The sequence below is a fragment of the Megalobrama amblycephala genome, linkage group LG16 (genome assembly GCF_018812025.1).
Source record: "Megalobrama amblycephala isolate DHTTF-2021 linkage group LG16, ASM1881202v1, whole genome shotgun sequence".
Taxonomy (NCBI): domain Eukaryota; kingdom Metazoa; phylum Chordata; class Actinopteri; order Cypriniformes; family Xenocyprididae; genus Megalobrama; species Megalobrama amblycephala.
Window position 1 is genome coordinate 24532714 of NC_063059.1, and position 26052 is coordinate 24558765.

At 38.3% G+C, this 26052-nt stretch overlaps 1 protein-coding gene across 1 annotated transcript; it reads right to left on the bottom strand.

Moving 5' to 3' along the window:
* Positions 1-1000: 1000 nt before the first annotated feature.
* On the bottom strand, positions 1001-24103 carry mnta (MAX network transcriptional repressor a). The gene is made up of 6 exons (XM_048160431.1): positions 23569-24103; positions 17629-18175; positions 17438-17479; positions 16392-16503; positions 5348-5540; positions 1001-4207 (listed from the first exon to the last, which is right to left on the bottom strand). Exons 1-6 carry the CDS (start codon positions 23639-23641, stop codon positions 3447-3449), a joined length of 1728 nt encoding a protein of 575 aa, XP_048016388.1. The 5' UTR covers positions 23642-24103; the 3' UTR covers positions 1001-3446.
* Positions 24104-26052: the final 1949 nt, after the last annotated feature.

The window sequence follows — 26052 nt, forward strand, 5'->3', positions numbered from 1 at the left end:
CTGTTGGATAAACAGGGGGTGAAAATCTTAATGAATTATGTGGTTTTGCTTTGTCATCTCATGGCATTTAGCCTTTGCCAGAACGCATTCTATTCCCAGATGCTAACGCTAATCATCTTGCTCACCACAAAACTCTTCTGTTTGTTTTCCCTTCCATTTTTTTTTTACATGTGTAAATGGAGTATTTTTTAGATAAAAAGTTAATAGTATTTATCAAAACTATTTCATGTATGGTACGCAAAAACCATTTGGAAGACCATTTCCAAAAAATAAAAAGGTAATTCTGAGATAAAGTTGTAAGTCACACATATTTGGGAGATATAAAATTACACTTACCTTTTTATTTTTTCTACTCTGAGCCACACCATATTAGAGGGCTATTTTAATTGTTTTATTGCACATACAACTCAACAGTCTGATTAGTACTGACGAACGTGAACGGAACAAAATTTAAAGGGATAGTTCACCCCAAAATGAAACTCTCATTATTTACTCACCCTCGCACCACTCCAAACTTGTATGACTTTCTTTCTTCTATATGAGATGTTAGCAGAATGTCAGAGTTGCTCCCCTCCATACAAGTGGATGGTGATACAAGCTAATAGTTTAACATTTTCTTTTACATGTAAACAATATGGTTTTCCTCAAACAGCTGTAGTTAGTTAAAAGGAGGTTTACAAATTATTGTACAAATTTAAAGGGATAGCTCACACAAAAATGAAAATTTTGTCATTTACTCACTGTCATGTCGTTACAAACCTGGTATGACTTTCTTTCATCTGTGGAACATAAAAGTTATCTTGAGAAATGTTTCAAAGTTGGAAGTCAAAGGGCTCCAGAGTTGTTTTGGCTTTTAATGTACTTCAAAATATCTTCTTATATTTTCCACTGAAGAAAGAACATTGTGCAGGTTTGGAAATAAACGATTTTCATTTTTGGGTAAACTATCCCTTTAAGTTCACTATTTGACTGTCAAATTATTTTGTGTCCACAAAACCAGTAAATGCATCAAGATTTATTTATTTTTATTTAACATTTGTTCCTTTGTTTATTTTTGCTTCTCATATAACATAATGGACAGTTACTGTAGGTCTATGCGCAGCCCCAAATTTACAGGCTATATACAACTTAAACTTTCTCCATAGGGAAAACACACTATATATATGCGCATATATAATATCAGTGTGGAAGGAGGTCTGAAAAGTTGCCCCAACATATACATAACTGTACATGGTCCCAGAAATTTATAAGAACATATTTTAAAAAAGTTACCACTGAAACAGGACTCATCCATCTATGCGAAAAACAGCCACATCAATTCATCTAAGAATGTGTACAGAGTGTAAATACACACAACTGACAACCAAAATAAAAAAAGTTCAGTGTGTTTTCTCTCACACGCTTACAGAAGCAAAACAAATGCAGGGACTCTTGCGCAACATAATGCTAGTGTGATTTGTAAACCTGGTTTGCTCTTATTGGGACAACTGACAGGGATCACAGTGTTAGTTTTAAATCAAATCTCTGTGTAGGGGTCAGTGCGGCTCAATACAGACATCTTCCCGTCCACGCGTCCTTCACCATCTCTCAGACTCTTACAACTGTCCTGAAGCCTAAAAATGTTCATTTGAGGAACACGAGGTGACATCCATCCACCTTCCAATTGCACGGGAACATTATTAGTCACAAAAACACACACATAAATCCTCTGTGAGATGCATTTGTTACACACACACATCTGCATTGTGCATGAAGGCATGTAATTTTAACACTCATGACATCTGCTACATGCAAAAATAATCTTGTACTGACTGCACATATAATGGACATTTATCACCAGTGGCAAGATGAAGGCATTGAATGTGTTGGAATACATTCGGAAGCTGATGGCTATCTAGTATGATACCCCTCAGCACAAACTGAATTCATACACCATTGAGCTGGATATAAGCTGGTGGCTTTGTTGGTGAATAACTTAGAGTGCAGTTGCAACATAAGGACAATAGGGGGCGTCTGTGCAGCATTGAACAGGACTCCAGATTGACAATGTTAAAGGCACTGCTGTCAGATTCCCAATGATTCACGTGACAGTCATCGAACAAGAGTGTCTATGCCAGCTAGAGCACTACAGATACATCATGTAAACTCCGTAAAAAGATATTTTCTTCTAGAAACATCTCACATACGCTCCAGATGTCAAAATCTAGAAGTCAACTACATGATACTGTACACTGCAAAACATTTTCTTACAAAGACATTTTCTTGTACAAACATCGAGATACTTTACTTGAGAAGCAACGCGACTTGTTTTCTGAAAAATGTATCAAAATTAAATGAGTTTAGGCTTAAAACAAGAAGAAGAAAAAAAAAGATTTTTCTTACCCCATTGACATTTCTTCTTGTTTTAAGCATAAACTCACTTCATTTTGATAGTTTTCAAAAAAACAAGACTTATTATCTTAAGTAATTTTTCTTCTCAAGTAAATGTATCTTGATTTAAGAATTTATAGATAATTTATAGATAGGAAAACAAGACAAAAATACAAAGTAAGAAAATCATGTTTTGCAGTGCAATGATGCTACATCATGCATCAACTATAGTGGTAAAATATGACACCAAACTGACCAGGTAAGTTGATTTTAAAATGACAGTACACCAAAAAAAATGACAATTCTGTCATTTCTTAGTTACCTCCATGCTGTTCCAAACTTGTATGACTTTCTTTATTCTGCAGAATACAAAAAGAAAATATTTCGAAAAACGTCTAGGTGTTTTTTTTAGAAAGTCAGCTGGGTTGAATAATGTTTTGGACCACACTGACTTCCATTGTATGTACAAAACAGTTCTTCATGTGTGTGTTTTGAAGAAAAGAAAGAAAGCCATACAGGTTGGAACAACATGAGGGTGAATAAATGGTCTTATATCTCTGTAGGGACTGCAAGAACTGGTTTGGGAATTACGTCAGACACAACACAGTACATTAAACCTGGTCTAATGGGAGCTGAGAAGAGTATTCACATGAGGTGTGCTGTTAGTTGAGGAGTTAGTATGAGGTATTATGGGGGAGTCCTTTTAAATAAGTCATTTAAACCAGTAGTCACACATAATAGGCTGGCTGAGAGTCAGTTTAGGCTGGGATCGGACCACAGTTTCATCATAATATACTCCACTAGAGCCTAAAACACACTGAGCAGCACACAAGTACTCTAGACTTTGCCTTTGCCCACACATAAAGATAGAACATCTCTTTTTGTCTTTTATTATATATCATTATATAGTATTAGACATTCAATAAATTTCTTTGTGTCACTTTTTGAGTCTTTATATATTTTCTTTTCATTTGGAATGTACTGAGTCCTGTAGTTTTATAGTTCGTTTTGATGCAGTGCCGCAGTCTCAAACGGGGCGGATGTGGTGTAAGTCTAGGGGTCCGACTGTCAGCGCTTCAGGCCAGCTTTAGCGTGCTGACTGGGAAGGAGGGCATGGTCACCATGGTGACCGGGTTGAGGACGGTCTGGCCCACCAGCTGAGGGTGATGGGTAACCACTTGAGCACCCACAGCCGTCTGCTTGGTAACCATGGCGGATTGTGCGGCAGACGCTGAAGTGCCGTTCATCTGGCCGTGAGAGAGCGTGTGCCCGATGTGGCTCATAACCGCCGGCTGCGTGACCGTGACGGGCTGAGGGTAAATTGCAGGAAGGTGGGCGACAGTGATATGGCTAATGGATTGAGGTCCGGGAGCCAGCTGCACGGAGCTCGAGGAGGAAGGGGCGATGTGGGCCACGTGCTTGGAGGAGCTTGGCTGGATGACGTGGTTGATGGTCTGGATGACAGAGGCGTGCGACGCCGATCCCGCGTGAGCAATGACGGAAGGTTGCAGGCTGGCCGTGGTCACTATATGGGTCTGGGCCGGAGGTAGGGTTTGTGGGGCCGGAGCGAATGATGGGCCATTTGGAGCCTGTGCTGGCGTTGAGGACAAAGCGGGAGCTGTGATCGGGGCAGCTGCAGCGACGGGGGATAGTTGAGCTGAGGGAATCGGGGACAAAGTTTTAGACTGTTTGTGTGGGATGGAGATGTGCTGTGGTATGAGGGGCAACGCAGAATGGGTCTTCTTTAACTCTGGCAGAAGCGCAGCAGGCACTTTGAGTAAGGCGTTGGCAGATAAGCTCTCGTCTTCAATATCTTCATCGATGTTATCTTCGCCTTCTGTAGAGACAACAAAATAAAAAGGGTCACAAACATTTCAAATAACGAGTTATGTAATCAGATTACATTGCTGGTTACTTGAAAAACGTAACACATTACTTTTGTATTTATAACAACATTTCTGAGTTACTTTTTTCAAATAATGGTGCTTTTCCATTGCATGGGATGGCATGGTATGGAACGGTACGGTACGGCTCGCTTAAATAGTACAACCTGCTGAACTGCAGTGGAAAAGCGAGACGAGCCGTACCGACCCGAGCCGAGACATTCCATGCAGTGGAAAAGCGCCATAAGTAACGCAAGTTACTTTGTTTTCCCATGTATTTGACTGACAGCTCTCCTGTCCCCATGTTGAGAGAAATTGTAAGAGCAGAGGCGTTGTGTGAACATGATTTTTATTGTAGTTCTAGACTAAATGTGAACTTGCATTTATCATCTCTCTTGCACAAAAACAGTGAAATGCAATCTCAGAATATTACGCAAACCTGCAATAATTAAATGTTAAATTAAATAAATACACATCATGTATTTAATCTCATTTTATTAACCAACGTCTTTGCTGCTGACCTTCGATGATCCAAATCAACCATACTAATAAGCAAAAGTTACTTTAGATAAATCATCAAATTTGTGTTTCTTTTTTTATTGCTGAAGGGTTTGTTTGAGCTGTGCCCTATACTGTACAGGAGTGAATTTACATTCCCTTAAGCCTGAGGCTTATTCATTTCACTTTTGGTGTGAAAGAGCCTTTACATTTGACAAAAATTGAACTTTGTTTTTTAAAACCAAAAAAAAAAAAAAAAACCTGAACAAGGTTAGGTTACTTTTTTAGGAAAGCAACACAGTATTGTAACGCAGTACTTTATAAAACTTTCCCCAACACTGCTTTTGAATGGTAGCATATGCATTCGAAAATGTACAGACTCTCTCTTCTGGACTGAAAAACACTGACTATTTTTTGTTTTTATTTTGAAAGGGGGAGGAGTCCTTGTGCCACCCAAACTTTAATTTAAAAAATACAACATGACTGGACAAAAATGCATTTCTCAGGCAATTTTATGAAGATTTTTTAAGTTCTGTTGGCAGGCATCCTGTCAAATACCACAGAAACTTGCAGACAAAGCCTTTTGCAAGACTAACCTGAGGCAGTGGAGGTAGAGGCCTGGTCATCATCTGGTTGCACAGTCTGTCGAAGAATGCGGTCGATCTCAATCACATCCATTTGCTGGCTCAGCTCGTTCTTCAGCTCAGCCAGTCTCTGCTGCAAGGCAATCTTCTCCCGTGCCAAACGTTCCATCTCATGCTCGTAGTCTTTCTCTTTTCTCTTCAGAGTCTACAAGGGTAAATGGAGAAATAAGCAAGTGAGCATTTATCCCATGCATTAAGAGCCGGCAGGGTGCACTTAAAATCTATAGTCCTCTAAAGGCACAGCTGCAAGAATTAAATGTCACCTTGCTGTACAACAAAAAGCATGTCAATAGAATACAAAACAAGACTAGCAATCCAATGCACTTAAGAGTTGGTGGCTATTTCCTAACCCCCCCTCTATTATTAAAGAAGTCCAGCTAAAGCAAAAGTAAAACATCACACAGAAAAACAAGGAACCAGTAAGAGACGTGAACAGCAGGATGAGTACGAACTTAAAATAGAGAAAGGCAGGTTACGTCTTATGTAAACGATGCTAACTAGTCAATAAAAGTAACTTCAAATGCTGAATAATACAATCATACTTCTAGTAAAGGCTGATGAAATTATTGTAATTTCTTATAAAGGAAGCAACTGGGAATTTCTTAGACTTGTAGATAAAACAGATGTCACATGCTTCTCTGTAAGTGTGCCAGTAATCATCTATAGGCGTTGACTTAAGTTCCTGCTCCTTCCTGGATGTTTCGGTCCAGCTCACCCCTCCCCCACAGTCTGTTTTTGCTTTCATCAGAGCCCTGCCACGGCTCTCTCGTACTCACTCAAACACGTGGATTACCCAAAGCATGACAGCACCTCCCACTTCTGGGAAGGCATTCACTTGGTGTGCACGAGTGCACACGCTGAGTAACATCAGGGGGAGGAGCTCATGACGCAGGAGCTCGGCCAATCACAAGTGGACATCTGGGTAGTGCGAGCGTGCCAAACAAGAGTACATTTCTACCTACTCACATAAACACATAGATACCGATTCAGCTTCACAAACACGAGGTAAACTGTAGATCGGAGAAACACGAAGCTCCAAACACACAGAGATAGAGTGGGAGGGCAGGGACAGAGGGCGAGACACTGCACACAATGGGCAGGGCCTAAGCGACCCAGTTTCCCTGCACTGTCAGCTGACGCATGAGAAACAAACAGGCAATGAGGACACGGCAGTAGCTAAGGCCCTTAAGAGGATGGATAGAGAGAGATTAAGGGGTCTGTGCACAAACTCCACTAAACTAAAAATCACGCTGCTTAAGGTGCTCATCTGATCGGGGAACAGAATGAAATGTGAAGTTAAAACATAATAATATATTTTATATTGTTTTAAAAAAAAATATTTTTACTAGACATATGATTTCAATATATTTACAAAATATTGAACAATATTTAAATATATTTTATATGTAATAATAATAATCTGATAGGGAACAGAATAAAATGTGAAGTTAAAACATTATTAATAATAATATATTTTTAAAAAATATTTTAAAATGAATTGTGTTGTCAATACATTTACAAAATATTTTAAATGTTTTCCCAATATATAAATATATTTTATATATAATAATAATAATAATAATAATAATAAAATTCAGCAATATGTCTGATGAGTGAACAGAATGGACTTTAAAATGTTGTGTATTTTTTTTATTTTAAAAGTAGAGTGTCAATACTATATTCACAAAACTTTACAATATATAAATATATTTTAAATAATAATAATAATAACATTCACATGCTCAGCTTTATGTCTGAAGGATGAACAAAATGGACTTTTGGAAAATATTATGTATTTTTTATTAAAAAAAGATGTAGTGTCAATATATTCACAAAATATATATGTACAATGTTTTTTTTTAATTTATATGTTAAATAATAAATAATAATAACAGTCATTCCCAATATAATAATATATTAAAAAATATGTTATATATTATATTTTTAAATATTTTATTACACAACACAACACAATATTATTATTATTATTATTATTCTTTTATTGAAAAACCTGAACTCTGAAAGCTGGGGTTTATAATGAATCTCTATATTTATGTTTATAATGAATGATGCAAATGAATCACTGAATCAATTAACTGAAAGAGACAGCTTGAATTGATTAATAGAGACGAATTTAACTTACCACCTCTTTAAAAAAAAGAGATGCTATTAAAATATATTTGCACGTTACTGATCGTTAAATGATTAGTAATGTGTTAAATGATCATGAAGTTTGTCTAATGACATGCTCTTTAGGAAACGCAAAGAGAGCACATTCAAATTACTGTGATATGTGCCAAAAAATCGTTGTATATAAAGTATAATACACTTAATGAAACCCACTAATGACACACTAACCCTCAAACAATGAGGAATGACAATGGCCGAGGACACACATATCACACAGCTCATCCTTTCCCAACACCACGTGCGCTGGACAAGCATGGCCCTGCAAAAACAACAACAGCGTGGAAACTAGATCCAGGCCAGACATTTGATATGGGTACAATTATGCGTAGATCGCACGACAGAAGATAAAGAAGGCCTTCCAGCTCGACTAGGGGTCGATAAGGTCTGTTCTTGTGCATGCTGGTGAATAATGACAGGTCACTGGGCCAATCGATACATGCCACTTCCTTTCCAAAGCTCAGTGCGCCCTTTTGCCTCTCAGAGGTGTCAGTGTCTTTGTCTCAGTAAAATAAATGGAGTACTCCACCGTTGTCAAGGCAACAGCTGAAAACCGTCACAGTTGCCGTGGTAACAGGTATGGTGAGCGGGCAGCAGAGTGTGACAGCATGAGCATGTGCTGTCTGTACTGGGCAGAGGTATAAAAAGCCTGTTTGATTGAGCACTTCTCATTGGCTCCATATATAGGTCTAGTGTGCAGGACAGAAGCTTAACGTAACAACACTAACAGAAGGAATCAGAGCAGCAGAACTTAAAATAGTAGGAAAATCTTCACTTAGCCCTGCTTTAAAAACATTACTGACCCATACTATCTCAGCAACTGTTGCCGTCTGGCATTTTCTCAGACAAGCTTTTGCTCTTTTTTTAATATACACTATCGTTTAATGTTTATGAAAGAAGTCTCTTATGCTAAACAAGGCCAAAATTTGATCAAATTATGAAATATCATTATAATTTAAAATAACTGTTCTATTTTAAATATATATTTTTTAACATGTATTCCTGTGTTAGCAAAGCTGAATTTTCAGCATCATTACTCCAGTCTTCAGTGTCACATGATCCTTCAGAAATCATTCTAATATGCTGATTTGCTGCTCAGGAAACATTTATTATTATCATCAATGTTGAAAACAGCTGTACTTCTCATTTTTATGGAAGCTGTGATACATTTTAGTAAGGATTATTTGATGAATAGGAAGTATTTATTTGAAATAGACTTTTTTAACATTATAAATGTCCTTACTGTCACTTTTGATCAATTTATTGCATCCTTGCTGAATAAAAGTATTAATTTCTTGAACACCTTACTGACCCCAAACTTTTGAACAGTAGTGTAAATCAATAGAGGATCTGTGCATTCAGATAGTTTAAAGTTGAATTTTAAGGAAAATTATGGGAAAACACTGTTGCCAGGTCACTTATAACAGGGACACAAGGTATTCATACAGGATTACTGGTTGCGTCCGAAATCACGTACTGTTTCGTAGGAACTACATTTGAATTTAAATTTACTTCACGACCATTGAAAAAGTACATTCTATACAGTACGAATGCATGTAGTGTGAATGAATTCGGACATACTACATCCGCTATGTTGTTACTGTCACATGACCAACTAGCGTCAGTTACATCCCTTCGACTCCATTCACAAATCCTCTCCCGTGGCCTCATGGGATAGGAAAGAGTCCATCGTATGTGCACTTCAGAATCTCACCGGAAGTAGTAAGTCATCCGGGTACTTTTCGCCAACTGTTTTTCGAAAACTATGAATTCGAACATACTACTCTGTTCGCATACTGTTCTTCGCGTACTATATAGTAGAGTATTATTCGATTTCGGACGCAGTCTTTTCCCCAAATCACTTTGCTGCATAATCTTACAATGTCTTCAAAGAAAAACGGCAGATAAAAATGCTTATGAAACACTTCTCATTACACCAAGTTCACGGCTAACTACATGGGTAAAGCTAATAGCACTTTTATGGCCAGGTTAGCTCAACCGGACTACATTTCTACCAGAACACAAATCTAATACTGAATCTCATTGCAAGCATTTCATAACATTAGAGCTGTCTCTGGTCTTTTTTTTACAATTGTGCCCATTCCTTGCTGGCTGTCTCCAGCAGGCCCTCATGGACCCCACCTCGCACCGCTGATGAGGCATGCTGACAGCTCTGTGGTCTGCGTACTGCATCAGGCACAGCTCCAGCTCACAGCTGTGCATGCCTGCCTCTATTAGTCACACACACACACACACACACACAGAGGCTGGCCTGCTCTACAAACACCCAAACCCACTGAACTCCTGATCCGCGAACTGGGGCCCCATTCCCTTCCTCCTACTCCAGCCCAGGACAGCTAAACATCTCCTGACTGAATATGAGTGAGATTTTATCATCTCCTACATGGAAATAACAACATCTGGATGGTGTTTGAGGTGGAGATGAAGGTGAATCACTGTCGTATTTATATTCTGCAGGACATGGAGGTAAAATCAGGTCAGACTAGTGGTTGGCCGATATATTGGCATTCTTTAATTTTCTGCATTGGCCGATAAAGGGGGAAGTGGACTTTAATTTTGACTGTGCTGAGAACGCCATGCATCACAAGCTGCTATTGTGAACTTGCAACTCCACTTCAACAACAGAACAAACATCTACACCGGTTGTAACCGTTGTCGCATTATGGCCCTGTTTCCACCTGGCATTAAAATGTGTTTTGGTCGACTGGATCACAAGTAGATGAGGGAGACACATACTGAGGGAGACACATCTCTTTTGTCCACTTGAGGGTCTATGGGCGGGTAAATGTATGGGCTTTTCAGACTTTTTAAAAGGTTTAAAGGGGAGTGTGACCAAAAAAAATTTGAGAACTTTTAAGATTTATTTTAGGCTTTATCGGCCACCCTGCTATCTAAGATATCAGCATCAGGCATCAGGCATAAAAAAAAAAAAAAAAAAAAGTCAGTATTGTTCCACCACGATCAGAGACAAAACAAGATGTTTTCAACATCTGTCAGAACAGCAGCTCTCAAACTAAGGGTTGAGGAACGAGTTGACTGCGGCTCTTATTAGCTTTAGTAGTTGGTTTCAACTACAAGCCGAGCACATGACCTCCCCCTCCCTCCTCGGCTAATGTGTGCATTTGTGTCGTCACGTTTATTTATATACAAGTGTACATGCATACGATGGATTTGTGTGAGGTAAAAATTAACCTGATGTTGTCACATGCAGTGTTAGATGGGGGAGGGGGGTGTCCTGCGTTTGCAGACTCCGTTCTGCAGAACAAAAGAAGGGAGAGAAAGAGAGCATATGAGCCACGTTGCAGCTCTTCCTCATAAACAAGCCTGCAGTGAAAGATACCCTGTGACTCCAGTCTGAGGCATTTGGTAACTCGGCCTGTTCAAGAACAGCTGTAAATCTCACTGGGTCTCTGGTTTGACGTGGTGCTGAAAAAGAGGAAGTCTTGTACTGCAGCGTGTATTTGTGTGGAGACAGAAAAAGCTCAACCGGCGTCAACAACAATATTTGCCAATCTTTAAATTTATGCAGAATATAATTAGGTCGGAAATCGGAATAAGCATTTTATAACTCCAACAGAGGCAGTTAGAGCAGCTTTGTCATATCGCTAATAACTCCTTTTGTGTTTCACAAGGGAAAAATCCTAATAGTTTTGAGCGACATGAGGGTGAATAGATGACAGAATTTTTTCCATTTAAAGCAAATTATCTGCAGATGGTGCTGACATTTACCAAAAAATACTTGTTGACTCAGTTACATTGAAATTGCAGTAGTTTGTTCAAGACAAATGGGTCTTTTAGCATGCGTAGTAGGAATCATGTGATCCTGCCCACAAGGACAAGCAACTAGTTTCTGCAAAACATGATATAGATGACCAATTGACCCGCACTGGCATGACTCTACTGCTGACACACACTGCTACACAAAGACAGGAAATGAATCAGGTGGATTTCACAGGATTCCTTCTGGTTTTGCACATCCTGATGATATGATCCTTCTGATCGTGAGACATCAGGGTTGACGGCAACATAAAAATCCTGTGCATGTGACCTTGTAGATTTCACAATCCACCACAAACCATCCAAAAACAAAATCTCAGTACTATTATTTGGTTTAAACAATACATCAGTCACACTGAAACACAATGCACTGCTTCGCAAAACAGGTCCTGCAAGGTTCCTTAAATAAAAGGCAGCAAATAATGCGGGGGTGTCAGGGATGTGGCTAAACTAAGACGGAGCGCTACGAGTGTGCCGTGCTGCGGCAGGAACAGCAGCTGGAGGGGGGCTGTCAAGGGGGGGTGACGTCACACTGCTCTGTCTAGCCATGTGCTCGCTACTCATGTGGCCGCGGCAGGGAACATGATGAACGAGAGACTGGGGGAAGGAGAAAAAAGACACAGAAGGAGGGAGAAATGGAGGAGGAGCTCTGAGCTTAAATGACATGGAGAGAACGGCAGGGAAACTCCTGAGACTTATCAGGACTGTAGGATAACATTTAAAGCAACAGTCACCATAATCTGCTCACTGTCTGGACTATGCTACTATTATAGGACATAAAATGAGACTAGTATAGCATTAAAAATGAATATAAATCTGCAGAGTGCACATTTGTGCATTGCAAAACAACAATATGAAGAATGAGTCAAAACCACAAGGACTGCTGTGACTAGTTCCTAAAGATTTTCCACGACGAGCAAATTTCTCTGAATATTCAGAGAAATGAAACAAACTTTTTTCAAGCTTTTTTTCACCCCAGTATGTTACAGTGTTTTAGTATTATTTAATATTTGCTTATTTACTTAAAAGTATTTAACCATTTATAGTATAGCTTTTATTTTAATATTTTGTTTTCATGCAAATTTTAGTAATTTTTGTAGCTTTTATTAGTTTTTAATATTTCTATATAGCTTTAAAGTAATTTTTATTTAAGTTTTAGTAAATTTAGTAGTAAATTATTTAAGTTCGTTCGTTAGGCGATATTCCTAATTTTCATTTAAAGGATTAGTTCACTTTAAAATGAAAATGAACCTAAGCTTTACTCACCCTCGAACCATCATAGGTGTATGTGACTTTCTTCTTTCTGATGAACACAATCTGAGTTATATAAATAATTATCCTGACGCATTCAAGCTTTATAATGGCAGTAAATGGGACCAACGAGTTTGAAGCTCAAGAAAGTGCATCCATCCATCCAACATAAACATACCCCACACGGCTCCGGGGGGTTAATACAGGCCTTCTGAAGTGAAGCGATGCTTTTGTGTAAGAAATGAAGTAAAATATCTAGCTTCCGCCAGACGCCTTCAGTATTCAACCTACAAAAAAAGTGCATCTGACATTGCGTCAATTGTGCTTTTTTCGTAAGTTGAATATGGAAGGTGTAGGACGTAGCGTAAGTGTTGTGAACCGCGAGAGGCATTACACTTTCTTCCTGAGTTGAATATGGAAAGCGGTCTAGCGGAATGTATTTTTAACATTAACTAGCATCACAAAATACTTCTAAAGCATTTAATAAACTTAGTTCTTTTCAACATTTACTAATACATTACTAAAATCTAAAGTTGTATCTGTTAATATTATTTAAAGCTGCAGTCCGTAACTTTTTTGATAAAAAATGATCCAAAATCAATTTTTGAGCAAGTACATAACCAGCCAGTGTTCAAAACTATCTCATTATCTTAGCTCGATTCACAATGGTAAGCTTGTAATAATGTTTTATAATAAGAGCGACATGGTGGATTTCCGCGGGAAATTCGAGCATGCAGCATTTTCGTCTTTGCGTCATTACGTCACGTCTGTAAACAGAAAGAAGGAGTCCAGGCTAGTCGGCTTTATCATGTGAGGATGCTTGTTGTACCGGTTCATTTATAGCCTTCTCACAGCAGCTGAAATAACTAAACGTATAATTTTGATGGCGGATTGTAATCCAGAAAGGTTCAAATGACAGCATGATTTATCGTAGGTCTAATGCTTTTTTCCTCTGTTGGTCAAAACAAAGGCGGCAGAAATGTTACTTGTTCAGATGATATTTTCCAGTGAAAATTCTTATATTGGTCATACTTTCAAGACGTAGAATATGTGATTCTGAAATACAGCATCCACACCGGTGCGGTGACTGACAGCAAGCATTAGATTCATCCGCTGAGGAGTCGTGCCGATGCACAACGCACGTAATGATAACTATTCCGCATATGACTGCAATCGCAGGTTTCAAACAGAGATGGCGACAAAGAGATGAATGAAAAATTCCGGACTGCAGCTTTAAAGGATCTGAGATAACATGAACTAACAATTAACAGTTGTATTTTTATTAACAACAATTAAGAAATACTGTAACAATCGTATTGCTCATTGTTAGTTAATGCATAGTCTAAGTAAGCAATAGGTACGAGAGGCTGTGCTGTATCGTGAATAAGTCACGGCTGAAGGGCGTAGTTAGGCACGATGTGAAGCGGAGTGCCTGCAACCCCTTCAGCCGTGACTTATTCACGATACAGCACTAGCCTCGAGTATCTTATTGCTTTTATAAAATGGTTACCACACAATACAATTATTAAAGCCAGAAATATGTATCAATGCAACTTTCATGAAGTAAACTTTTTCTAAAAGCCTTCCTTCCACCAGAAAAAAATAGTCGCTGACCGTGAACAGCAACAGAAGTTACATTTTCATGCCATTAGATGGCGGCAAAGAGTGTCTTTATGAGTGTGTCAGTCATTGTTTTGAACACAGAACAATACGCAACTGAAAAATGCTTTGACTAGCGCTGTCAGTCACGGGAAAACCCCTTAACTGTTAAAAGGACAGGATAATACATCAGACATTTAAACAGATTTATTATTATGAACATAGGACTGACCTGAAGGAAAATGCTAAATCTGAATGCAGGTAATAAACTCAATCATCACACAATCTCTTTTTCACAATACTCTGCTACATAATACAGTAAGCTTCAATGAACAATATCAATTGAGAACACAGAATCGTTGGGTGAAGCGGTCATAGCCGTGTTTTATCATGAATAAAACACAGCTATTGACCAATCAGAATCAAGGACAGGAACTAACCGTTTTATAAAGTTAACTAATGGGACCTTATTGTAAAGTCAACACTGGTATCAACACTGGTATGTTACCGTCTGGCAGAAACACATAAGCATTGTCGCAATTTATCCTGTGATAAATAAATCAATCTATTACTTCACTTTGGATGTCAAAAAACAGATTTGGCTCATTGTCACAGGAATATGTGAATCAGGTCCCATGAAGAAAAATAAAATGAAGAGTAATCTCATCAAGCAATCCTCTTATCCAGTTCCAAGAGAAGCTGATTGGTCACTGAGGGGAGAGTGGGAGGGGCCACGGACCGGAGCGCATGCAGAGGCAGAAGCGTGTAGGTGAGGCACGCGTGCCTGCCTCTGCCCATGGCCCGTGGCTGGCCTGGACACACACTGTGCCACCGCCAACAGAAACCATCACAAAACACACGTACACACAAACACAACACTAATCATTAAGAGAGAAGCCCCGTGACCTGCACGCACACGCTAATCTTTTAGCAGGAACACAGAACAAAACAGAAAGAGAGACGGAGAGATAATGGCTGGGAAACAGCTCAAATCACTGACTGACTAGCTAAAAAATACACAACTTCTCACAAACCTGTTGTCCAGGAAAAACATTCGAAGACAGTAATTATTCAGAGTCAACAATAATAATACATCCAGAGTGACTAACTAAACAAAATGTTGCGTTGCTGTTTTTGTCACACTCCTGAAAGGTCCTCTCAAATATAAAGTTGGGAATTCTAGTTGAATTTAAGTTAATTGGTTTGTTCGGACAGTAAATGGATTGTGAATCTAAACAAACTGGTTCAAAAGCTTATAATGTAGTTAACTATTTTATAAGTAACGTATAGTGTAGCTAAGTACTTCTTTATCCAGTAGATTATAAAGCTACATTTTCATACTAGATCTCAAGATTAATTGCATTTAATCAAAAATATGATTTTCCAAATACAACAGAGTCACATTTTCAAAAAAAACGTTCAACCTCCCAGCATACTGATCAAATCCTAGCAAATGGCAGGTTGTTTTCAACAGGCCATGTGCTTTAAATAAATACACCTTAAGCCTGGTTGAGCAACCGGCAGCAGAAAGCGGGAAAAGCGATAATGGGTCGGTCTGTCAAATCTACCAATGTCTAGAAGCAAGCGGCTTAAGGGAGGGAGGGGGTGGGTGATGGCGTCGGGGATCCAGTGACACGAGTTCTGTTTCCACACTGCCCTAGTTTCCTGCACGTCTTGTGGCTCGGCTAAATCAAATCCTTTGATTTGATTGGATTTGTTCTTCTTCTAAAGGGTCTGCCTGTAGGCGCACGCATGTGTGAATGAGGCGCTGGTTTAATCAGATAGAGCAAAGCTTATGATCTCGGTTTACATGAACCAAATGAAGCGATGGCTAAGGAAAGGTGCTCTGCTCACGCTGCAGGAGAGCAGCAATCCATTTTCAAACAAACTCAATTAGTGATCTGTAATCTCTTGTGCTTAAGATCATCCAAACAAGCCCTTGAAATAACTCATGTTCAGCTTATTAATATTCAGACAAAACCACTGCAAATATCAAACTTAAGACTGCCTCATCGTGTGGCATTCCCTCCTGCTTCTGTATTGTTAACGTGTAAATATACACCTCAAGTCAAGGTCAGATGACATGGGAAGAGATGTAGACATACAGCAGACAGTGAGCATCTAAACCAAGATCTATCACCGCAGACAGTGTTGAGCTTACCTGAATGTATCTCAAAGCACTTCTCAGAACGCTCAGATTGGAGGTCTTCTTTTCATCAACATTAGGGATGTTCTTCTTCAGAGTCTCAAAACACTCCTTTAAATGTGCACGTCTGAGAAAAAGGAAATCATTTTTAATTAGAGAGAAGTTAGAAACGACAAGGGTTTTTCTGGTGTCAGCATTCACTTATTTTATAAAAATGTGTATATTATAAAACACTTATTACAGGTAATAATTACTCAGGTATTACATATAACGTTTTAATTATAACAATATAAAAAGCCAATAGCAAAATCTGTTTATGATAAGTTTGTATATCGAACGATGGCGATAGTTTGAAACTCATTCAAAGGTTGGGGTCAGTAAGTTGTTGTTTTTTTAAACATTTAAAACATTTAAAAGAGCATTACATATAAATACTGTTCTTTTGAACTTTCTATTGATTAAATAAATAAGAACAAAATCAGCACCAAATCGGCATATTAGAATGATTTCTGAAGGATCATGTGACACTGAAGACTGGAGTAATGATACTGAAAATTCAGCTTTGCATCACATGAATAAATGACATTTTAAAATATATTCAAATAAAAAACAGTTTTAATTTCACAATATTATTGTTTTTCCTGTATTTTTGATGAAATAAATGCAGCCTGGGTGAGCAGAAGAGACTTCTGAAAAAAAAAATCTTACCCTCCCCAAACTTTTGAATGGTAGTGTACACCTTCCATCACCTTCTATGTAGAAAAGCATTAGGTAAACGGCATTTAAAGGGATAGTTTACCCAAAAATAAAAATTTTACTCACCCTAGTTGTTCCAAACCTGTGTGAATTTCTTTCTTATGCTGAACACAAAAGAATATATTTTGAAGAATGTCGGTAACCAAACAGTTGATGGGGCTTATTGACTTCCATAGTATTTTTTCCCAATGTTTTTTCCAGGTTTGGAACAACTTAAGGGTGAGTAAATGATGACAGAATTTTCATTTTTGGGTGAACTATCCCTTTAATAGTGGTAATCCAACAGCAAACAAAGATGACCTTACCTATTTTTTTCAAGCTTATTGTGCACTTCTCTCGTTCCTGCCCTGTAAACACATCATAGAGTCTTTAATAGTTAGCTCCCAAACATAACACAAACTCACAGCCATAAAAGCAGCTATAAAAGTTTTCTTGTGATTCAGTCTTAAACATTGGTTAACATGGTCATAAATGACAGCTTCACGCCCTGACTCACCCTCCAGGTCTTTTCTTGCCGTCCAAATTACGGTGGTCATCAGGCGGGCTGGGTTGGGCTGAAGGAGGTCCAGGCTGGGGGAGAAGTGCATGCTGGGAGGCCGCGATGATGGAGCCCGGGAAGGTTTGGAGCTGCTGGGCCAGTTTGGTGCTATTGGACTGAGACAGTGATGTAGTTTCTGCCTTCACCTGAGACGAGATGAGGGGGCGCTGGTGGAGCGCCTGCTGGTTTGGCAGCGAGTGGGCGTCTTTTCTGGGTGGCGTGAGGCGGGGTGCTGCCGACGGGCTGAGAGCTGTGGTTGGGGGTGGAGGGAGGGCGGGAGGAGTGGAGGATACCACAGGGATAGGGATGACCGTGATGGGCATCGTGGGGGGAGGGGGAGGGGGTAGAGGCTGGGCCGGGGCAGGTATGTGGCAATGCTCAGGTCTGGACTCTTCCACCCAGGTCACATGGTTCATTCGAATGGGCTGAGTATAAGAGTTGACTTCTGCTCTCCGCTTCTCCGCCTCCTGTTCACGGCGCCTCCTTTCCTGAAGCTCATTCTCTTCTGTTGAAAGAAATATAGGAAAAATATCATGAATTATGCAAATTCAATTACACATAATAAAAAATGTATAAAGAATGTACCAATATTCAAATTTTGGCTGATACTTATAAACCGATTATTTTCATGCTATGGCAGATAACCAATGAATGGCCTATTTAAAATAATATATTATGTTGTTTAATTAAATTAAAAACCAAACACTAAAAAAATAATTAATTAATATTCACAGTACGAGAAATGGATATTAAATTTGAGATTTGTTAAAGATTACATTTAACTGTTATGAAATTAAGTGAGCGTTAGATGACGGCAGTGGTAATTTAAATTAACTCCATTCAAAATGAATTAATTTTCAGTGTTATTTTAGTATTATTTATATATTACATTATATTTACTAATATTTTAAATTAGCTTTTTATACTTATAATTTTCATTTTAATTTTTAAATTAAATTTTAATAATTTAATTTAGTTATGTAGATTGTCATTTTTATTAATTTTTGTTTTTTTTTAATATTTATATTTAATTTATTTTTATATCAATTTTAGTCATTTTAATACTTCACCACAAACTAGTATTTCAGTTAGTTGCCAAGGCAACATTTCTAATTTTTTCTTACGTTATTTAAGTTTTTAATCTAATATTTACATTTTATTTGATTTCAGCCCTATTTAAATTAACGGAAATGATTTCTAAAATTTTTAATTAACGATAACACTGCCCAATAGCAATAAATTAAAAAGACAATTAGCCAATAACCAATACATGATGGTCAATTATTTTTCTAAAATTAAATAAACGCTTATTTTATTTAGCGTTTACTCAAAAATCATTACAAATCTGTAAACAGCCAATATATCAGTCAATAAACATTCAGGTAACATTTATAACAAACATAAACGATAAAAAATAATCAAAATGGACGTCCTCTGTGTCTGCAGTCTCTCTCAGTATGATCCAGTAAACAGTGTTCAAGGAAATGTAAGAGACTGAACTATATGTTGAACACTGCAGGTAACCTTTGACCTCACACATATGATGTGATGACATCTCATCTAAACTAGGCCATATAATGGAGACAAGGCAGCCACAAATCAATATAGGTCAATAAAGCAGCCTGAGATTATATCTGTCTCAGAGTGAATTCCTTTAAAGGAGCTTTTGTGTGCGTACAGACAAATAAGTGTTACTGGTTAACAATAGAGGATAGAGAATACACTGTTAGAGCACACTGTGTACAGGCTTCAGGCTAAAGTTTCTCTGGCCTAAATGGAAACACGATGCTTGCCCCCCTCCTACCACACTCCTTCTTCAGCAGTGCGACTCCAAAACACCACAGGACGGCCTTCTGAAACTTGCCAAACCTTCAGCATCAATTATACATGCCGTTGCACCCTGCTTGACACCGTTTAAGAAAAGCAGACACAAACAATTTTTCACTCAGAGAGGAGAACTAGAACTACAGCATGTGATGCACTAAAGGACTTCTGCTGCTGTTCAATAGTAAAGCAATTAGAGAAGTTACGTCAATTTTAGATGAAAAGATTGCTCCCAGACTGAACTCAGGCTGAAAAACTTTTTTACCCCCAGCTGAATGTTTATCCCTGTTTAACGTGCAAACCCAGGTAACTAAAAAGTAACCCATTCGTAGTAGGTTGATTTTCAAGTATGTACATACACACACACACACACACACACACACACACACACACACACACACACACACACGCGCGCCATAAGATTTTAAGGTTTGTCAAAGACATCACTTATGGTCACCAAGTCTACATTAAGATAAATTTGTTGGAAAATACCTTTAAAAAATATTATTACAAACAGTTTACTATTTTAATATATTTCAAAATATATTTTATTCCTGTGATGGCAAAGCCGAATTTTCAGCAGCCATTACTCCGCATTAACACTGAACTCACCTGATAAATGTATAGGCTTTGCTCAGCTAAAGTGCATTTAGATATTAGCTCACTGTTGTAGCGTTGAAGAAGAATTATCAGCAGTTTTATGGTTAATCCATGTCAAGTCATTCCAAAAGCTGTCTATGCCAGGGGCGTTTCCTCCGAGGAGGCAAGGGAGGCATTGCCTCCTCAAAAAATTGGATGAGAAAATAATCCATATTACAAAAAATGAAAATATTACAAAATGTGACATTAAAAAGTCTATAAATCACTTGTTTCTAATGTAACACTGTCCAACTGCGACACAGTGGGACTAAAGTTACAGCGGGAGTCCGCGTCTCTCTTGCCTCCCCTGAGCCCATTGAGTTTTAACAGACCCCCTAAAGCATGCGGTGGGTTTTGTGGGGGGGTGACTGAGAATGAATGGAGGAAAGTGGAGCTATGATTGGTTATGGTTGGATATGATTGGTTTGTGCGGTAAATCCCGCCTCTTGTTGTGATCCTGCCTCTTGTTTTGTGTCAACAAATTGATGGCGGTAATGGGAAGACTAATTAAAAGTTTTGAAGTAATATCACTTTAATATCAGATGTAGGGCTGGGCGATATATCGCATGCGATTGTCACGCGCATTTCGTCAGTAAAGCCGGTTCCCTGATTACCGCGAAATCGCCATCACCTGCTTTCAAATGGAGCGCCATTTAATAGACAGAGCCGTAGTTCACTGACAAGCTACGCAATATCGCGTTCATTATCGAAGGCGATTCATCTGCGATAACGAACGCGATATTGCGTAGCTTGTCAGTGACCTACGGTTCTGTGTATTAAATGCCGCTCCAGGTGATGGCGATTTCGTGATAATAAGGGAACCGGCTTTACTGACGAAATGCGCGTGACAATCGCATGCGATATATCGCCCAGCCCTAATTAGATGGATATCAGTTCACAAATAAAATATATTGTTTAAATTATTATTTTGGAATAAATTTAAAAATGCTTAAAAACAGATTTATGCTTGGCTTTAATAAATAGATTATATACATTAATAACATTATGTAAAAAAAGAAAAAAAAAGAAAAGAAAAAAAAAAGAACTGTATTTGTTTTTTTGATGTAATGTATATTTAACCAGAAAAATGTGACAACATTAAGTGTCACTGGGACATGAATTTACATTTGATTTATAAAAAACAAAACACAAAATAAAACAGGAAACAAAACTGCTTACTATCAGCAAATTAATGCCAACGTAAAAAACACATAAAAAATGTAGAATTGCACAATCGAATGCTACTTGTTTTAATAAACCTCTTAACGCTCAGGGTAGTAAAGAGGTCACAGGCATATGAGGTGCCCTAGATAAAATGAAAAAGACACAGGTGTGTGTGCAGCTGGAACGTCATGAATCTCATTAGGGTGAAAAGCCGGACAGCATCAAATCATGTGCACTCAGAAGATAATGAGACTTTTAAGACAGACATTCTTATCGAGTGTGTCAGCGAAGGGGGTGGTGAAAGCGCTCCAACCTAATCTCAGCCAATCACAGCACAGCAATCCACCCCCAACCAGTCACAACTATGCTATTTGAACAGCACAAGCTTCCTCCTGCTGAAAAGAGGTGTGTGGGGGGGGGGGGGGATGTCTAGTTCCTATGGAACCAAACAACCAGTTACCAGAATACACAAGGGAGGAAGCAAATACACATGAAAGGCAAGTCTTTCAGGTCAACATGAATGAAACGTGACTGTTAATACGCTCCCTTTCCTGACAATGGGACTGTTAACAGCTGATTAATGAGACATTATTAACCCTGAATGCAGAATGAATTTTTATGTTTCACTTTTCATTGAATACTTCTAATTTTATCAGACAAGGAAGAGAATCCCTCAGGTCTTTCTTTACATAATTCCCTTGGACAAAAACACCTGACTGTCCAAAGTATTTTGGTATACTAATACACCTACAGAGGGCAAAGGGTAACTACACAGGAAATAACTGTCCACCGGTGTACAACGCAATTTACAGCCCAGATTAACAAACTGCTGTCTGAATGCTTTTACAGAGTCACATGCTGAGTAGAATTACAGTCAGCTATGGTGAAATATACAGAAGTGAAACTGATCGAAGGGATTTCTACTACAAGCTTAGACTGGAGTAAAATACATGTAGCGTGTGTTAGTAAAACAAAAGAACATTTCAATCCTGTAGACTATGCCTATGAGAGGTTATTTGGGGCAGACATATCAAATGAGAAATAGAAAATCAGCTGAAAATCAATTAAGCGATGAGTTATAATTTGGATAAGTGTCTACTTCATGCAGCATGAAAAATAGTGTTATTTTTAAATACAATAATGCACAGAACCACCTCCTGACTGGGAGTGGCCAATATCGCTATTATCTTCGTAATAACATACTAAATAAATGTTTTTCATTTTTAAAAATCAAACTAAACATTATTATAAATCATTATTTTTAATATTATCAACTACTGTATTTTTATTTATACATTTTTTTTAAATAATTTTGATATTGATAAATATCTTGAGTTCTCAATTCATTGTGTGACCTCAAAGTCAAGGAAATTCTTCATGAGAATGTCATTCTTTCAGTGCTAAGAGCAAAACGATGATCCAAAACTGCAGAAGTGCGTTATATAACTGCAGTACATTTTGGAAAAGCAAGCAGGGGCGTTACTGTCCTACTTTCCCCTCTGGTTGTAACCCCCCTCCCTACACAGAGTAGCGCCTGGCGCGCACATGGAGGAAAGTGGGAGGGCCCTGTCCACGCGGTTTTCACAAAAAGGGCGTGGCTATGGCAAACATGTCACCCGGGCGCTTAAGGGGCGTTGCTATGGCTGACACGTCACCGAGGCGCTTCGGAAAGCGCCAGTGGATTCATGCAGCGCGGGACAGAAAACAATAGTGAGATAAATAAACCATACACTACGGCGCTGCAGAACACCCTACAAAAATTAAATAACACATTATATGCATTCCTTCCTACAGAAATGATGCAGACGAGAGCTGCGTAATGTGATACTTGGGTCATTATGTAAAGCGCAACTGGCTCTCGCGCACGTACTTGTAAGCCACCGCCCTTAAAAACAAGCAGGTATGTTTTCCTACATCGACACTGCAATAAAGTGTTCACGCACTAACTACCCCAACAGTCAAAGCAGATAAACACACATTCTCTGCATTATACTGTCACTATGCGGAAAAACATCAGTTTGCTACACTAGAAAGTACGCTTAAGGATGCTATACTAGTTTTGTAGTCTTGTTATTATCGGATTATTCTGAGAAAATCTTTCATGTTGTCACGCACTACACCGAATCCTGTAATCACACAGCCTTGTGACAGACATCACATGCAACAATGTTTCATATCAACCTGCTACTCCATTAGAGAACAACACTGATTCATTAAAGTGACCCTCTGCCTGTTATAGAGCATTGCGTCCCCATATTTTTCCTTTCTTACCACGTGCTTTCTGTTGTTGCAGGGCTTGCAATTCCAAAAACTTCGCCGCCTCTAAAAGCGTCTCGATACTCATCTCTGTTTCGTGTTATGGTCCGGAAAACGATTGGAGAAATTAATTAAAATGCTAACTAGCTAGATTCAAATGCGTCTGCTCGGGATCCAATCTTGTCGTCTATAAAAAAAAATAATAAAATAAAAGGAAAGACGTGACTGGATCCCCCTTGAAGTCACTCTTCCACGCACGTAGAGGAGTCACAACAAGATGGCGGGTGATTCAGTCAACACATCGGGCCATTGTACAGACAGTTTGGCTCCGCCTCCTGCTTCAGTGACTCCGCCCCGCGCACGCTGGTATTTCAAAACACGGAGATGGCAGTTCTTAATCCTAATCGCATGTTTTCGTCGAATTACGATATAAAAAGCGAAATGAAATATTGTCGGTAATACGTATACTACCCCGGTTCTTGTCTATTGGTAAAAAGGCCGACACAGAACGCTTAAAATGGAAATGTCAAATCCAGGTTTTACGCAATACACCTACACATACCACGGCTCAGCTTGATTAATAAAACATGAGATTAGAGCAGCCAATAGGAAAGCAGACACACAAGGCATGGTATCTGCTCACATGGGTGTCATTCTACGCACGCCAAAATAAAAAACGAAAATGCAACCTGCAGACAGACCCATGGTGCTGAGATTAGGCACTATTCAAATAGACAGCGAGTATCGATAAACAGTCCGCAGTAACATGATTTGCTTGTTTAAAACACTTTCTGTGACAAAGAAACAGTTCTGAACATAATATAAGGACCCTTGGGGTCCTCAAAATGTAGGACACACATATTTAACAGCATGCACACACTGTTTACAGCAACTTTATATATTAATATAGTTAAAAACTAAATGTTTTTGGCCTCCCACACTACTTGACATTAGATAAATTTCATTTTCTGTGACCAGAGATATGCATCTTTTCTACAATAAAACATTTCACCACATTAACATTTACGACATTATACCCTCATTTTGAGGAATAAACACCACTTCATGCTGCTGTCCACTGGAGATCCTATCAAAGTACCACAGAATCTTTTTCCTTGCTGCCATGATACATGCACTGACTGAATAAAGGGCAAGTCATGTGACTGTATCCATGGTAACCGGTGAGGCAGTGTACTGCAGGACAGTGGGGAGTCTTGAAGAGAAGGAGAGAGGACAGAACATTATGAATGCTGCAATGCACTGACCAAATATCACAAAAAGGGGAAAGGGTCTATAAATACACTCTATTATTGACAACTCCAACAAGTTACAGCTCCTCGCCACTGAATCTGAATTCTCTCTCATACTTTCACTGCAATTTCCCACATTACTTTTTAAATAGCTATTGCATTTGTAGTCAAACCAATTCATTCAAAAGGAGAAACATTACAAAAACAGTGGAAATCATTTTGTTTATATCTTTCTGAAAAACAGCCTTCCACTTGAGATCCGAAATCCTCTGCTTAGCACGTCAAGTCATTCTTCATTTCCTTTTAATCACTTGAAAAGGTTAAAACAAAGGGTATGCAAACATACTCATAAACCAGCTCCAACTTTATACTTTCATATGACTCTCACATGCATGGCAAACTGTGAACAAATTCCTTAACTTAAGAAGCTGCCCCTGGAGCAATTAGAGTAGAGCTTGTTTATCCTAGGAAACCTTCACGTGACTCTCCGTGCACGTTATCTGCTCGTGGTCCTGTTGCTGACTGCTGCTGCTTCCTGTTATGAAGCGCTGCTCCTTTTGGGACATTTGTACTGACTCAAACTTCCTGTGATACAACCAAAAAGGCATTCCAGGGAGCAGAAATGCTGAGGAGCAACACAACCTATTATTGGATTATTTGGCTTTCCAAATGTTTTTATTTGGTCAAAGGAATCAGTGGGGGGCAATCTTTGTCCTGCATTTGTGGGTAAACTGAGTTTGGGTTAGTCAAACACAGGTTCAAAAGTTACTATTAATTAATAAAAAATGAATTAATAAATGTATTTAAAATAATTATTAAATTATATATATATAAAAAATGACAAAGCATCCAAGAAAGTCAAAACATTTTATTTTTTAATCATATTTTAGTATTTTATATTTGATTTAAATGATTAAACTTCAGAGGAATGCTAAATGTTTAAAGGATAATTTTTGTTCAGTAGAAAATTATGCAAAATAATAAAATAAAAAAAAAATAAAAAAATTGTAGATACATTCACATTTCTTTAAAGTAAGCATGAAATGAAAACTCGCTCTGTTTTATTTAATGCATATTATAGATCACAGTGTGAACAATACGGAAGAGGATTAGGGCCAAGCAATAATAAAAAATAAAACCATCTTGAGATTAAAGTTGTTAAATTTTGAGAAAAAACTCGTTAAATTTCGAGAAAAAAGTCGAGATAAAATGTTGAGAATAAACTCATTAAATTACGAGAAAAAAGTCG